General features: G+C 44.4%; 1 protein-coding gene across 1 annotated transcript in view; it reads left to right on the top strand.

The window, feature by feature from the left end:
- Positions 1-4,884: 4,884 nt before the first annotated feature.
- Positions 4,885-17,041, top strand: part of cables2a (Cdk5 and Abl enzyme substrate 2a) — a 38,176-nt gene continuing 26,019 nt past the window's right edge. Inside the window, exons 1-2 of the mRNA XM_060938358.1 lie at positions 4,885-5,396; positions 13,898-13,990. Coding sequence (XP_060794341.1) covers positions 4,885-5,396; positions 13,898-13,990 — 605 coding nt within the window. The remainder of the gene's footprint in view (positions 5,397-13,897; positions 13,991-17,041) is intronic.

Below are 17,041 nucleotides of genomic sequence, written 5' to 3'. Positions count from 1 at the left end.
CTGGACTATGATACGTTTGCGATGAAGCAAACTCTAGTGTATGTTTACATGTTTAAAGTCATTCTCTTTTATAATTAATAAAGGTTAGCAGTATGGTTAAAACGCCATGAAGATTGGATTAACATGAGCAATAAAATCAGATGTTCTTGCATTGTAAAACTGTAATTAGAAGGATTGACCACCAACATACTGTACCTGTAAATTGTTGGTGCATCATTTCACTGATTTCATTATCTTCATTTTGGTCAAAGCATCTGATCATCATATGAGATACATAGCATGATGTTTACAAGCAGTTTCTCAACTGATCGTCTCTCACCAAATCTCGATGTGTGACGTAAACACACATAAGCTACCATTTGGACCATAACTGTCTGTCTTAACTTGTTTTCTGTTTTCAGAATGTATAGGTATGGTATTTAAACTTTTTTTTTTTAAATCGTAAAGATGAAACTGACTCAATGAAAATATTCCACCAAAATAACCAAAAGAGGTGCATAATTTAAGAGACAAAATTCCATTTGAGCTCAGTGAGGATGATGAGCTATCATGTAGAAAGGCTTCATAATGAGAAATTATTGTTTCTGTGCAGTATATTGTAATAGCATGGATTTGTGGTGCTGTAAGCAAGACGGTGCATCCATAAATACAGAAACATAACATTTCACACAGTATTATCTTTAACCGCAATGTCTCAGTACTGTGTTACCATGTTGGTGCTAGCTGTAACACCTCAGCACAGCCTTCTGTATGCCATATTAAATATAGAAAGACCATACTAGGTACAATGGTTTATTCTGGATTGCTGGATTGAACTTGAGACACATTAGCTCGATGTAAAGCCTTACACTGCACATGTCAATCTGTGATCGCTGTACATAGATGATGGACTTAAGCCATGTGTGTGTGTGTGTGTGTGTGAGAGAGAGAGAGAGAGAGAGAGAGAGAGAGAGAGTGAATATGTTATTTGGAAGACAATTAAAAAAAACAATGTGTTTACTGGCTTGACCAAAGCTTTATTCTGGAGAGTGTCTTCTGTTTGCTGCTAATGGAAATGCATTCCTCAATAATGAAGTGAAAATGTAAATGCAACATAGTTGTACAAAGTCAACACAAGTGATTTCAGTCTCAGCTTACATTGCTCAATGAATTTAGAAAGATGGTAAGACCGCACTCATGTGGAAATGTACTGAATCGCACCTCAGAGACCAGACAATTGAAGCTAGAATTTGAATTGTCAACACTGTAGATTCCAGTTCTAAGGGTAGATAGATAGATCTGTTAGTTACCACATAATTAGTTAATTAAAAAAAACTGTTAAAGATATAAACTCATGTAGATGCCAACATTATTAATTTTTAAACATTTATTAGATTGGAGGCGGCACGGTGGTGTAGTGGTTAGCGCTGTCGCCTCACAGCAAGAAGGTCCTGGGTTTGAGCCCCGTGGCCGGCGAGGGCCTTTCTGTGTGGAGTTTACATGTTCTCCCCGTGTCCGCGTGGGTTTCCTCCGGGTGCTCCGGTTTCCCCCACAGTCCAAAGACATGCAGGTTAGGTTAACTGGTGACTCTAAATTGACCGTAGGTGTGAATGTGAGTGTGAATGGTTGTCTGTGTCTATGTGTCAGCCCTGTGATGACCTGGCGACTTGTCCAGGGTGTACCCCGCCTTTCGCCCGTAGTCAGTTGGGATAGGCTCCAGCTTGCCTGCGACCCTGTAGAAGGATAAAGTGGCTAGAGATAATGAGATGAGATGAGATTAGATTGGATGTCCAACAAAGTCAGAAGGCAGTGCCGAAGCCAAGCCACCGCACTCTAAACCATTTATCCTTCTTATAACTTATTACTACTTCTATTCATCCTCTTTTTTGCATTATTTACATTTCTTAAATTCAGCATGAGTTCATTTTATTTCTCCTGACCTCGTGTGCCTTCTGTCTTTAGAAATTCCAAGTTTTAAAGAAACCCTTTAGACAACCTCGCAGAAGATGCAGGAAGCAACAGCATGGAGGGGCACAACCTAGATTATAGGGATCATATATTGTCTAGGGCACCATAAATGTGGGGAACCTCAGAAGTGCTCCCTAGGATGGATTTCCCCTGGAACGAGCCCTCTTCTGGAATAAAATTTGCCCTGCGGTGAGGTCAGGTGGCCAAAAACTCCTATACATCTATAAGGAATATGTGTTAGACATCAGGAAACAAGGGAGGAAACAACAAAGGTCCTGTGAAACCTTCATACACATACAGATTAATAAACAATAGCAGAAATAGTAATAATAAGTAAAAGAGTAGATGAAGAAGCAGAAAACAGTACTGGTAATACAGTAGTAATAGTGGTGTAGCAATCTTGCAAAGTGATTTGAACATCTAAAGGGTGGAACATGATAAACTGCAGCTGTATGAGGAACTAAAAGAGGAAGTACAGAGAATATGGAAGGTTAAACCAGCATTGTCCCATGAGCACATGAGGCTTCATAAACTGGAAGACTAGCTCCAGTGTATTTTAGGAAAGACGTCAGTTTCAGTATAGAAGAGGATCAGGAGTCCAGGAACAGTAAAAACACTGTACCACATCTCAAAGTGCACTGGAATAATTGGGGGGGGGGGGGGGGGGGGACGACTCTAAATGAATATACAGTACTGTGTAAAAGTCTAGGCACCTTGGTGTGTTTTTTTTTCATACAAACTTTGTTATAGATTTCTATTTTATGACTTCTACATTATCAAGTCAGCACCAAAACATTTTAGAGTCCAAACGTTAGTTTTCCAGCACAAATTTAAATGTAACAGAAAAAAAGGTTTGTATCTGAGCAGCATATTACATAAGAGAGCACTTTTCAGATTAAAAAAGAAAACATAATGAAGGCTACTGGGTTTTGGTGCAAAATTAAGAAGCGAGTGTGACACTCAAAGTGTCCAGAAGAATTGTGACTGGTTCTGCAAGATGCTCAGTAAAACCTACAGCTCATTTCCTTATAAAACTGCACTCATTGTACCTGAGACTACTATACTCTCAGAAAATAAAGTACATTACTGTACCTTTAGGGGCACATTGGCTTGTCATTGGGGCAGTACCCTCTAAGGTATTTATTTGCACCCTTTATATACTACTTGGGAATATCCATCCATTCATTATCTGTAGCCGCTTATCCTGTTCTACAGGGTTGTAGGCAAGCTGGAGCCTATCCCAGCTGACTATGGGTGAGAGGCGGGGTACACCCTGGACAAGTCGCTAGGTTATCGCAGGGCTGACACAGAGACAAACAACCATTCACACTCACATTCACACCTACGGTCAATTTAGAGCCACCAATTAGCCTAACTTGCATGTCTTTGGACTGTGGGGGAAACCGGAGCACCCGGAGGAAACCCACACAGACACGGAAAGAACATGCAAACTCCACACAATAAGGCCCCCGTCAGCCACTGGGCTCGAACCAAGGACCTTCTTGCTGTGATGCGACCATGCTAACCACTTACACCACCATGCGACCCTACTTGGGAATATACGTACCTTTTTGGTTACGAAAGAAAGAGAGTACAACTTTACTCATCACACACTTGTGAAATTCCTCTCTGCATTTAACCCATCTGAAGCAGTGAACACACACATACACACACACACACATGAGCAATGAGCACACACACATACCCAGAGCAGTGGGCAGTTATGCTAACAGCACCCGGGGAGGAGTTGGGAGTTAGGTGCCTCGCTCAAGGGCACCTCAGCCCAATGCCATCCCATATTAACCTAACCGCATGTCTTTGAACTGTGGGGGAAACCAGAGCACCCGGAGGAAACCCACGCGGACATGGGGAGAACATGCAAACTCCATACAGAAAGGCCCCCGTCGGCCGCTGGGCTCAAACCCAGAACCTTCTTGCTGTAAGGCGACCGTGCTAACCACTTACACTACTGTGTCGCTCAATAATAAAGGTCCAATAATGAGCCCTAGGGGGTACATTAGTGTAGCTTGTACGGAACCTTGGGGGACAGAAATGGAATCCCCTATTTCTGACAGTGTCATTTTATTTTAAGCAAAAGGTTGTCTCGCACCAAATATTGACTTTGTTTCATTTATTACAGCTTAGTACTGTTTATAGCATGTTTCAAATGTTGAGACATTTCATCATTTTACAACATTTCTTTACATGTGCCTAAGACCTGCACTGTACTGTATACAGTGCGGCGGTACGGCGGTGTAGTGGTCAGCACTGTTGCCTCACAGCAAGAAGGTTCTGGGTTCGAACCCAGCAGCCAGCAAGGGCCTTTCTGTGTGGAGTTTGCACATTCTCCCCGTGTCTGCGTGGGTTTCCTCCGGGTGCTCCAGTTTCCCCGACAGTCCAACGACATGCAGTTAGGTTAGGTTAGGTTAATGTGGGGTGGCCTTGGGCTGAAGTGCCCTTGAGCAAGGTACCGGACCCCTGACTGCTCCCCGGGCGCTCTAGTATGGCTGCCCACTGCTCTGTGTGTGTGCGTGTTCACTGCTTCAGATGGGTTAAATGCAGAGGATGACTTTCACTGTGCTTGAAGTGTGCATGTGACAAATAAAGGTTTCTTCTTCTTCTGCAATAAAGAGAAAATATTGTACAAACTGAAAAAAAATTATGAATTAAATTTGTACTGATGGGGATCTGTGGGATTTATGTTAGAGTTAAATGGAGTCCTTGGTTAGAACAAAAACGTTTGAGAACCCTAGTTCTACTTGGGTTCCTATAAACAATCCTACTACTGCAGCGTCTCACAGCCCATTGGTCAGCAAACTGTAATTTACATGATTGTAGCGAGCTCGACCAATTAGGTGTCGGAGGGCGGAGCTTGATTGCCTTCCTGAGTCTTGTGTAGGTCTGTGTGCGCATGCGCTGCAGTCAGTGCTGTGTAGAATGGCGGCGGCGGCTGCTTGCGGTTCTCACAGCGGCACCACGGCGAAGCCACACAAAGAACATTCACGAAAAAGTAAAGATTCACGCCGGAGACAAGCGGCCCTGCTGTTTTTGAATAACATTTCTCTAGACGGACGGCCTGTCTGCGCTTTCGGTAATGCCAATGGCCTCAGAGAAACCTGGAACCAAAGCGGACCGCCGGCGGTTTCTCTCCCGGTGTCAACGGCGAGCAGCTGCGGGAATTTCAGCCAGCTGTCACCGTTCAGTGGAACCGCTTTACCGCGGACTAATGCCTGCTCCCCGGCTCCGCTCTCCATGGCAACGGTAGCAGGGTTCAGTCAAGCGGGGAACGGCAGTGAGGTGTCCTTGGAGAGCGGAAGAATGGAGCCTTTGTCATCTGTCGGATTCCCCCTTTCTCCGACCTCCGGAGCTCAAAACACCAACTCGAATCTCGCTAAACCTCCGCCGGTGGTGTCAGGGGTTCACTGCGGACCGCTGGAGCTCCGTCAGCGGTGAGTGTTTTCTTCATCACGGCCGGCAAGTCTGTAACTGTAACGGTATGTTCCTAACGTCACATGTTTCAACAGAGAGAGAGAGAGAGAGAGAGAGCTGTGTTTATAACCACAGACAGAGAACTCGTCCACTACCGAGACCTCAAACTCAACCTGTTTGTGCTTTTTGATTAAAGCTATAGATAAAATCCCAAAGGAGATCTTACTTACTTACTTACTTACTTAACTTATAAAGTGAAAGTAAGGTTAATAATATAACTTAGATTACACATTTTTTTTTCAGTTTTACTCAAATTAGGGTGGTGCAAAAATGAGTACACCCCACAACAAAAACTACTTTGTACAGTAAGGCCTCCATGATTATTAATGACAGCACCAAGTCTTCTAGGCATGGAATGAACAAGTTGGCGACATTTTGCAACATCAATCTTTTTCCATTCTTCAACAATGACCTCTTTTAGTGACTGGATGGAGAGTGATGCTCAACTTGTCTCTTCAGAATTCCCCATAGGTGTTCGATTGGGTTCAGGTCAGGAGACGTACTTGGCCACTGAATCACTTTCACCCTGTTCTTCTTCAGAAATCCAACAGTGGCCTTAGATGTGTGTTTAGGATCATTGTCATGTTGGAAAAGTGCACGACGACCAAGGGCACGGACTGATGGTAGCATCTTCTCTTTCATCTCATCTCATTATCTCTAGCCGCTTTATCCTGTTCTACAGGGTCGCAGGCAAGCTGGAGCCTATCCCAACTGACTACGGGCGAAAGGCGGGGTACACCCTGGACAAGTCGCCAGGTCATCACAGGGCCGACACATAGACACAGACAACCATTCACACTCACATTCACACCTACGGTCAATTTAGAGTCACCAGTTAACCTAACCTGCATGTCTTTGGACTGTGGAGGAAACCGGAGCACCCGGAGGAAACCCACGCGGACACGGGGAGAACATGCAAACTCCGCACAGAAAGGCCCTCACCGGCCACGGGGCTCGAACCCAGGACCTTCTTGCTGTGAGGCGACAGCGCTAACCACTACACCACCGTGCCGCCTCAAACTCAACCTGTTTGTGCTTTTTGATTAAAGCTATAGATAAAATCCCAAAAGGGGGCGGCACGGTGATGTAGTGGTTAGCGCTGTCGCCTCACAGCAAGAAGGTCCGGGTTCGAGCCCCGTGGCCGGCGAGGGCCTTTCTGTGTGGAGTTTGCATGTTCTCACCGTGTCCGCGTGGGTTTCCTCCGGGTGCTCCGGTTTCCCCCACAGTCCAAAGACATGCAGGTTAGGTTAACTGGTGACTCTAAATTGACCGTAGGTGTGAATGTGAGTGTGAATGGTTGTCTGTGTCTATGTGTCAGCCCTGTGATGACCTGGCGACTTGTCCAGGGTGTACCCCGCCTTTCGCCCGTAGTCAGCTGGGATAGGCTCCAGCTTGCCTGCGACCCTGTAGAACAGGATAAAGCGGCTAGAGATAATGAGATGAGATAAAATCCCAAAGGAGAACTTACTTACTTACTTAGTTAACTCATCTCATCTCATCTCATTATCTCTAGCCGCTTTATCCTTCTACAGGGTCGCAGGCAAGCTGGAGCCTATCCCAGCTGACTACGGGCGAAAGGCGGGGTACACCCTGGACAAGTCGCCAGGTCATCACAGGGCTGACACATAGACACAGACTACCATTCACACTCACATTCACACCTACGGTCAATTTAGAGTCACCAGTTAACCTAACCTGCATGTCTTTGGACTGTGGGGGAAACCGGAGCACCCGGAGGAAACCCACGCGGACACGGGGAGAACATGCAAACTCCACACAGAAAGGCCCTCGCCGGCCCCGGGGCTCGAACCCAGGACCTTCTTGCTGTGAGGCGACAGCGCTAACCACTACACCACCGTGCCGCCCCTACTTAGTTAACTTATAACATGAAACTAAGGTTAATAATCTAACTTGGATGACACATTTTTTCAGTTTTACTCAAATTAGGGTGGTGCAAAAATGAGTACACCCCACAACAAAAACTACTACATCTAGTACTTTGTATGGCCTCCATGATTTTTAATGACAGCACCAAGTCTTCTAAGCATGGAATGAACAAGTTGGCGACATTTTGCAACATCAATCTTTTTCCATTCTTCAACAATGACCTCTTTTAGTGACTGGATGGAGAGTGATGCTCAACTTGTCTCTTCAGAATTCCCCATAGGTGTTCGATTGGGTTCAGATCAGGAGACGTACTTGGCCACTGAATCACTTTCACCCTGTTCTTCTTCAGAAATCCAACAGTGGCCTTAGATGTGTGTTTAGGATCATTGTCATGTTGGAAAAGTGCACGACGACCAAGGGCACGGACTGATGGTAACATCTTCTCTTTCAGTATAGCTTTAGTTATTATTAATCAAAAGTGAATTCAAGCACCTGGGGTCAACTGTGCAGGAAAATGGGGGCTGCGATAGTGAGGTGAGAAAGAGAGTGCTGGCAGGGTGGAGCAGTTGGAGAAGGATTTCGGGAGTCGTTTGTGATCGGAAAGTCCCAGCAAAAGTGAAAGGTTAGATGTATAAGACAATAGTGAGACCAGCTGTGATGTATGGATTGGAGACCGTACCCTTAACGAAGAGACAGGAGGCAAAGTCGGAGGTGGCGGAGTTGAGGATGTTAAGGTTTGCGATGGGAGGTTGGACAGGACAAGGAATGAGCACAGAGGGAGAGCTTGGGAATTAAGCTAAGAGAGATGAGACGGAGATGGTATGGGCACATCCTGAGAAGAGATGTTGGAAGGAGGATGTTGAGGATGGAGCTGCCAGGCACACGAAAATGACGAAGGCCAAAGAGGAGATGCATGGATGTGGTGAGAGAGGACATGAAAGTGATAGAGAAGGATGTGGAAGACAGGGAGCAATGGAGACGAAGATCCGCTGTGGCGACCCCTAATCAGGAGCAGTCAGAAGAAGAAGACATCATCTCAGGAGTGTCATTAAAGAAGGCAAACACAAGCTTCTCCCTACACTCTCAGAAAATAAAGTACATTACTGTACCTGTAGCAGTGATTTGGCTTGTCACTGGGGCAGGACCCTCTACGGTACTTATTTGTACCCTTTATATACTGCTTGGTAATATATGTGCACCTTTTGGCCCTTAAAAGGTACACATAGTTACCTCGAGGTCATGAGCCCTAGGGGTACATTAGTGTAGATTGTACCTTGGGGGACAGAAATGGACTCCTCCTGTAGACCCTATTTCTGACCGTGTATGATGGAGGTAAATTTGTCTAACAGTGAAAAATCTTAACTTCCTGGTTTCAAAAGTCTCTCATCTCATTATCTCTAGCCGCTTTATCCTGTTCTACAGGGTCGCAGGCAAGCTGGAGCCTGTCCCAGCTGACTACAGGCGAAAGGCGGGGTACACCCTGGACAAGTCGCCAGGTCATCACAGGGCTGACACATAGACACAGACAACCATTCACACTCATTCACACCTACGGTCAATTTAGAGTCACCAGTTAACCTAACCTGCATGTCTTTGGACTGTGGGGGAAACCAGAGCACCCGGAGGAAACCCACGCGGACACGGGGAGAACATGCAAACTCCGCACAGAAAGGCCCTCGTCGGCCACGGGGCTCGAACCCAGGACCTTCTTGCTGTGAGGCAACAGTGCTAACCACTACACCGCCGTGCCATCCCGGTTTCAAAAGTTTCATTTTCAATTTGAAGAATCAAAGCTTTCATTAAGGAGGAATAAAGAACACACACACACACACACACACACACACACAGTTAATAGACTTCAGAAATTGACCACTAATCACTGGCAATGAAATGGTGACTGTAGTGGTTTTTTATTATTATTATTATTATTGTACTGTATATGTAATTTGCTTTCTACTCAGTGAAGTTAGCTGGGAGATCAGAAGAAGAAGCCTTTATTTGTCACGTGCACACTCAAGCACACAGTGAAATTCATCCTCTGCATTTAACCCATCTGAAGCAGTGAACACACGCGCACTCGCGCACACAGCCAGAGCAGTGGGCAGCCATACTACAGCGCCTGGGGAGTAGTTGGGGGTTAGGTACCTTGCTCAAGGGCATTTCAGTCCAAGGCTGCCCCATGTTAACCTAACCGCATGTCTTTGAACTGTAAGGGAAACCGGAGCACCCGGAGGAAATCCACGCTGACACAGGGAGAACATGCAAACTCCACACACAAAGACCACCGGGCCTGAACCCAGAACCTTCCCGCTGTGAGGCAACAGTGCTAACCATTTACACCACCGTAATATTAGTCCTAAGTTTTACTTTCACTGAAGAATGAAAGTACTGGAATAAAATATTGCCACCAGATAAAATCTCTTATCGGCAGCGCTGTGATGTAGTGGTTAGCACTGTCACCTCACAGCAAGAAGGTCCTAGGTTTGAGCCCAGCAGCCAACGAGGGCCTTTCTGTGTGGAGTTTGCATGCTTTCCCCATGTCCGTGTGGGTTTCCGCCGGGTGCTCCGGTTTCCCCGGCAGTCCAAAAACACGCAGGTTAGGCTAACTGGTGACACTAAATTGACCGTAGGTGTGAATGGTTGTTTGTCTCTGTGTCAGCCCTGCAATGACCTGGTGATTTGTCCAGGGTGTACCCTGCCTCTCACCCATAGTTAGCTGGGATAGGCTCCAGCTTGCCTGCGACTTTGTAGACCAGGATAAGCGGCTACAGATAATGGATGGCTGGAAAATCTCTTATCTTAATAATGTTAAAAATGTGTAAATTGTGTAAAAAGTGAGGGTGGGGGAACTTCTCAAGAAAACCGCGTTCTTTGACTCTGATGTGATCGTACAAGCATGAAGTAATTGTTCTGCTGAGAGCACGTCTGTAAGTGGCTCTGGATAAGGGCGTCTGTCAAATACCATGAATGAAAATGTCACTGTAAATACGTGCCTGTTGTAACATGAATGTGAAGTTTAGTGTCAACACCTATATCTCAGCCATGAACACAGGATGCTAAGTAACTTAAAGCACACCCCGTCATCCCACTGGCGTTTTGCATAACTTGGTAAGGAAATAAACTCCAAGTTACGACGAGAGTGTAAGCATTGGATATTGGACGATCCTCAGAGTTCTGATAGGCATGTCTTATTGAAAATAGAAACATGGGATTGGGATCTAGTGATATTTAGTTAGAAGACGGACTAAAGCAGCAATGCAGGTCGATTTATGCTGATGCTAGCGTCACCTTATCAGCTGTGCAACTATAGCACATTATTATATTGCAGTTGTATTGCAGCTTTACAATTATATCCATATTCTGTGCTTTGACGCAGTAGTTTAAAGGTATCCCATAAATCAGTTTTCTAAGTTTCAGTCTGACCTCCTCCTGCTTTCAGGTGATGGCTGTTATGGGTGTGTCTGAGGAGGTAATTATGTCTTTGTCAGGTCTTGGCTGATCTGACACAATGCATCTCAGTGTAAGAGAGCATTTCTTGTGGTTCAGGGGGTTCATCTTCTGTTTATAATTATGTAAGTCACCATATTTGTGAATACCTTTTATCCCTTAAAGGAGTCCTATGGCCTGTGAGAGGGGGGGAAAAAAAATCAGTGGTGTTTGTGCTGCTATTAGGTTTCTCCTGACAGTTTGAGTCTGTATTTGTAACAATAAACATGACCGTGTTGGAGTTTAACCAATTTTCCATGACTATGTAGGTAGACACTTTTTTTTTTTTTTTAAATATATATATACTAGTGCATCTCAAAAAATTAGAATACCATGAAAAAGTTCCTTTTTTCATAATTTAATTCAAAAAGGTAAACTTTCATATATTCTATATTCATTACATCTCATCTCATTATCTCTAGCCGCTTTATCCTTCTACAGGGTCGCAGGCAAGCTGGAGCCTATCCCAGCTGACTACGGGTGAAAGGCGGGGTACACCCTGGACAAGTCGCCAGGTCATCACAGGGCTGACACATAGACACAGACAACCATTCACACTCACATTCACACCTACGGTCAATTTAGAGTCACCAGTTAACCTAACCTGCATGTCTTTGGACTGTGGGGGAAACCGGAGCACCCGGAGGAAACCCACGCGGACACGGGGAGAACATGCAAACTCCGCACAGAAGGGCCCTCGCCGGCCCCGGGGCTCGAACCCAGGACCTTCTTGCTGTGAGGCGACAGCGCTAACCACTACACCACCATGCCGCCTATTCATTACATGTAAAGTGAAATATTTAAAGCCTTTTTTGTTTTAATTTTGATAATTATGGCTTATAGCGGCAGCACGGTGGTGTAGTGGTTAGCGCTGTCGCCTCACAGCAAGAAGGTCTGGGTTCGAGCCCCGTGGCCGGCGAGGGCCTTTCTGTGTGGAGTTTGCATGTTCTCCCCGTGTCCGTGTGGGTTTCCTCCGGGTGCTCCGGTTTCCCCCACAGTCCAAAGACATGCAGGTTAGGTTAACTGGTGACTCTAAATTGACCGTAGGTGTGAATGTGAGTGTGAATGGTTGTCTGTGTCTATGTGTCAGCCCTGTGATGACCTGGCGACTTGTCCAGGGTGTACCCCGCCTTTCGCCCGTAGTCAGCTGGGATAGGCTCCAGCTTGCCTGCGACCCTGTAGAACAGGATAAAGCGGCTAGAGATAATGAGATGAGATGGCTTATAGCTCATGAAAATCAGAAATCCAGTATCTCAAATTATTAGAATATTCCCTAAGATCAATCAAAAAAGGATTTACAATACAGAAATGTCCAACTTCTGAAAAGTATATTCATTTATACACTCAATACTTGGTTGGGGCTCCTTTACCATGAATTACTGTATCAGTGTGGTGTGGCATGGAGGCGATCAGTCTGTGGCACTGCTGAGGTGTTATTGAAGCCCAGGTTGCTTTGATAGTGGCCTTCAGCGTATCTGTATTTTTGGGTCGGGTGTTTCTCATCTTCCTCTTGACAATACCCCATAGAGAATCTATGGGGTTCAGGTCAGGCAAGTTGGCTGGCCAATCAAACACAGTAATATCATGGTCAGCGAACCATTTGGTAGTAGTTTTGGCACTGTGGGTAGGTGCTAAGTCCTGCTGGAAAAGGAAGTCAGCATCTCCAAAAAGCTTGTCAGCAGATGGAAGCATGAAGCGCTCTAAAATCTCCTGGTAGATGGCTGTGTTGACTTTGGACTTGATAAAATACAGTGGACCAACACCAGCAGATGACACGGCACCCCAAATCATCACAGACTGTGGAAACTTCACACTGGGCTTCAAACACCTTGGATTCTGTGCCTCTCCACTCTTCCTCCAGACTCTAGAACCATGATTTCCAAATTAAATGCAAAATGTACTTTCATCTGAAAAGAGGACTTTGGACCACTGAGCGACAGTTCATTTCTTTCTCTCCTTAGCCCAGATAAGACACTTCTGACATTGGCTCAGGAGTAGCTTGATATTAGGAATGCGAAAGTTGTATCCCCTTTCTTGAAGATGTCTGTTCGTGATGGGTCTTGATACACTGACACCAGCCTCAGTCCACTCCTTGTGAAGCTCTCCCAAGTTCTTGAATCAACTTTTCTTGACAATCCTCTCAAGACTGCGGCCATCCCTGTTGCTTGTGCACCTTTTCCAGCCAGCCTTTTCAGCAATGACCTTTTGTGGCTTACCGTCCTTGTGGAGGGCATCAGTGATCATCTTCAAGTCAAGTCAGCAGTCTTCCCCATGATTGTGGTTGTGTGTACTGAACTAGACCGAGAGATACACTGCGTTCATACTGTTTTACTCAAACTCGAAATGAAATATTCTAATATTTTGAGATTTTTTTGTTTTTGTACTGTATGCCATACTGATTAAAATTAAAATAGAAAAATGCTTGAAACATTTTAGTTTGTGTAATGAGTCTATAATATATAACATTTTCACTTTTCTTAAATAACTGATGGAAAATATTGAACTTTTTCACAATATTCAAATTTTTCGAGATGCACTAGTATATTTTAGAAAATTGAGTTAATAATTAAGAACATAGCTGACAAGTCAAAGTTGCTTGAATCTACTTTTGAATTTTAAGATTAAAACCGGGCGGCACGGTGGTGTAGTGGTTAGCACTGTCGCCTCACAGCAAGAAGGTCCAGGTTCGAGCCCCGTGGCCGGCGAGGGCCTTTCTGTGCGGAGTTTGCATGTTCTCCCCGTGTCCGCGTGGGTTTCCTCTGGGTGCTCCGGTTTCCCCCACAGTCCAAAGACATGCAGGTTAGGTTAACTGGTGACTCTAAATTGACCGTAGGTGTGAGTGTGAATGGTTGTCTGTGTCTATGTGTCAGCCCTGTGATGACCTGGCGACTTGTCCAGGGTGTAACCCGCCTTTCACCCGTAGTCAGCTGGGATAGGCTCCAGCTTGCCTGTGACCCTGTAGAAGTATAAAGCGGCTAGAGATGATGAGATGAGATTAAAACCACTAGCAATGAACTTTTCCTATGATAATGTTAATTATTTAATCTGCGTGTTCATCAAGTGTGTTATCTTTGCTGTTTTGTTGCAGAACACGTAATCAGTCAGGGTCTCCTGGGCCCGTGGTGTATAAGAAGGTGCACTTCATAAAGAACATGCGGCAGTATGACACTCGAGGCAGCAGGTGAGTCAGAGTGTGAGACAGCACAGAAGAGTGTGCTATATTAAGAACAAGCAAGCCTGTATTTGCAGGATTCAACTATATTCAAGATATTCGGACTTACTTAGATGAGGTGTTTTGCAGTTGATCAGCTAAGCCTAATTTGCTGTTTAACACACCCTGTGTGCTTGAGAAACTCTATAAGGGAAGTGATGTTTTCTCAGAATAGAACCCCATGCTGCCCACAATATTCAAATCCTGTTATGCATGACGAACAATTCTTCGATAACTACAAACCCTATATTTATCTTTCTCATACCAACCCGTACAAGTTCACAATCAGCATTTTGAACTTTCCAAAACTGGAAATTTCATCTTCTCCTTCTTACTTTCCTTATCTTTCACTCTGATGTCACCCACCCAGTGCTGAGCGTAAATGAGTACACCCCCTTTGAAAAGTAACATTTTAAACAATATTTCAATGAACACAAACAATTTCCAATATGTTGACAAGTTTAATATAACATCTGTTTAACTTAACATGAAAGTAAGGTTAATAATATAAACTTAGATTACACGTTTTTCAGTTTTACTCAAATTCGGGTGGTGCAAAAATGAGTACACCCCACAACAAAAACTACTACGTCTAGTACTTTGTATGGCCTCCATGATTTTTAATGACAGCACCAAGTCTTCTAGGCATGGAATGAACAAGTTTGCGACATTTTGCAACATCAATCTTTTTCCATTCTTCAACAACGACCTCTTTTAGTGACTGGATGGAGAGTGATGCTCAACTTGTCTCTTCAGAATTCCCCATAGGCGTTCGATTGGGTTCAGGTCAGGAGACATACTTGGCCACTGAATTAGGGTTGCAACTAACGATTATTTTAATAATCGATTAATCTGTCGATTATTTTTTTCGATTAATCGACGAATCGGATAAAAAGCAAACAAACAAAAAAGCATTAATTTCCAACCCTTTATTCAAAAAAAAAATTCACAACGTTACGTTTCATCACTTCAAAGCGGAACAAACGTAGGTGTCATAGTGACTTACCCTGCTGTTGAACTCCCGTCCTCCTCATCAATGACTCCAACGTGTTTTCGTTTCAGGTGCTGGATCGTTACTATGCTGCTCCCGTGCCATGTCATGTCACTTTTGCACATTTTACAAGTAACACACTTATTCGTTTTGTTTAGCGTGAAATGCTCCCACACTTTAGATGATTTTGGTCGCATCGGTTTCTCCGCTTCCGCCATGTTTCTAAACAACTCCGCTCCGAGCTCAACTCTGCTTGTTTGGCTGGCATCCAGCTTAATGGTGCATTACCGCCACCTTCTGCTCCGGAGTGTGAACTCCGCGCTCAACTCAAACCAGAGACTTTTTTAATAATAGAACGACTTTGTTCAAACAGTCTGTGACTTTGTAATCGCGCGACATGACGAATCGATAATGAAATTCGTTGCCAACACTTTTTTAATAATCGATTTTTATCGATTTTATCGATTCGTTGTTGCAGCCCTGCACTGAATCACTTTCACCCTGTTCTTCTTCAGAAATCCAACAGTGGTCTTAGATGTGTGTTTAGGATCATTGTCATGTTGGAAAAGTGCATGACAACCAGTGGCACGGACTGATGGTAGCATCTTCTCTTTCAGTATAGAGCAATACATCTGTGAATTCATGATGCCATCAATGAAATGCAGCTCCTCGACACAAGCAGCACTCATGCAGCCCCACATAAGGACACTGCCACCACCATGTTTCACTGTAGGCACCATGCATTTTTCTTTGTATTCCTCACCTTTGCGACGCCATGCAGTTTTGAAGCCATCAGTTCCAAAAACATTTATCTTGGTCTCATCACTCCAGAGTATAGAGTCCCAGTAGTCTTCATCTTTGTCAGCACGGGCCGTGGCAAACTCTAGGCGGTCATTTTTGCGCCTGGGCTTTAGGAGAGGCTTCTTTCGTGGACGGCATCCATGCATGCCATTCCTCTGCAGTGTAAGCTGTATTGTGTCACGGGAAATAGTCACCCCAGTTTGGCTTTCTACTTCTTTAGATAACTGCAGTAAACTTGCATGCTGATTTTTCTTCAACCCTTCTCATCAGAAGACGCTCCTGTCGAGGTGTTAACTTCCATGGACGACCTGGACGTCTCTGTGAGATGGTTGCAGTTCCATCTTTCTTAAATTTTTGTACCACTTTTGCTACAGTATTCTGACTGATAAGTAAAGCTTTGCTGATCTTGTAGCCTTCACCTTTGTGGTGTAAAGAAATTTTCTTTCTTTTCAAAGAGGGTGTACTCATTTACGCTGAGCAGTGTGTGTGTGTGTGTGTGTGTGTGTGTGTGTGTGTGTGTGTGTGTGTGTGTGAATTTTCTGTCAACACATCATTGTATTATTGTCACAATGCTTACAAAACCTAATGCCATTACCAAAGACAGACATGTGAATTCACAAAATGAACGCATGCTGTGCCATCATGGTGGTTTAACGTTAAGCTAACTAGTCAGTGAAAATCCATCTGACATGCTAGCAAACTCTTTTCAAACTCGAAATCATATTGGGTAGCTAACGCTACTAGAAAAGAAAGATTTCTACATTGTTTATTTGGCAAGATTATGCTAAAACATATTTCTGAAAGGACTTCAGATAAGTTAACGTTATTCATGTTAGTGTAACTCTGTTTTTGCATGCTAACTAACAGTGTCCAAATTAACTAGTTGTGTTAACGTTAGCCGTGGACAAGGCGATGGCAACTTGGTGGGCAAATCCATAGAAAGTCATGTGACTAACCAGACTGCATTTACTCATTTACACTGATTTTTAGAGCTAGCTCTAAAAGCACAGACAACTTCGTTGCAAGCTTTCTCTTGGAATAAAACGTTTATATACCTCAATATGCTTCCGCAGGTTGGACGGTGAGTTTTTGTCGGCCGTGATGTGGTTCGTTTTCAGCAAACATTTAAAACGAAACGTATCTTTAATCCTTTCTGAAAACTGAAACATGGGTGCTTCCATTCTGCCATCAACTGATCGTGTTAAATAACGCTGCTGAGGAATCATTGC

This window comes from Neoarius graeffei, chromosome 13 (assembly GCF_027579695.1).
Source record: "Neoarius graeffei isolate fNeoGra1 chromosome 13, fNeoGra1.pri, whole genome shotgun sequence".
Classification (NCBI taxonomy): domain Eukaryota; kingdom Metazoa; phylum Chordata; class Actinopteri; order Siluriformes; family Ariidae; genus Neoarius; species Neoarius graeffei.
Note: the sequence above shows the minus strand (reverse complement) of the source record. Positions and strands in the feature narration are given on the sequence as shown.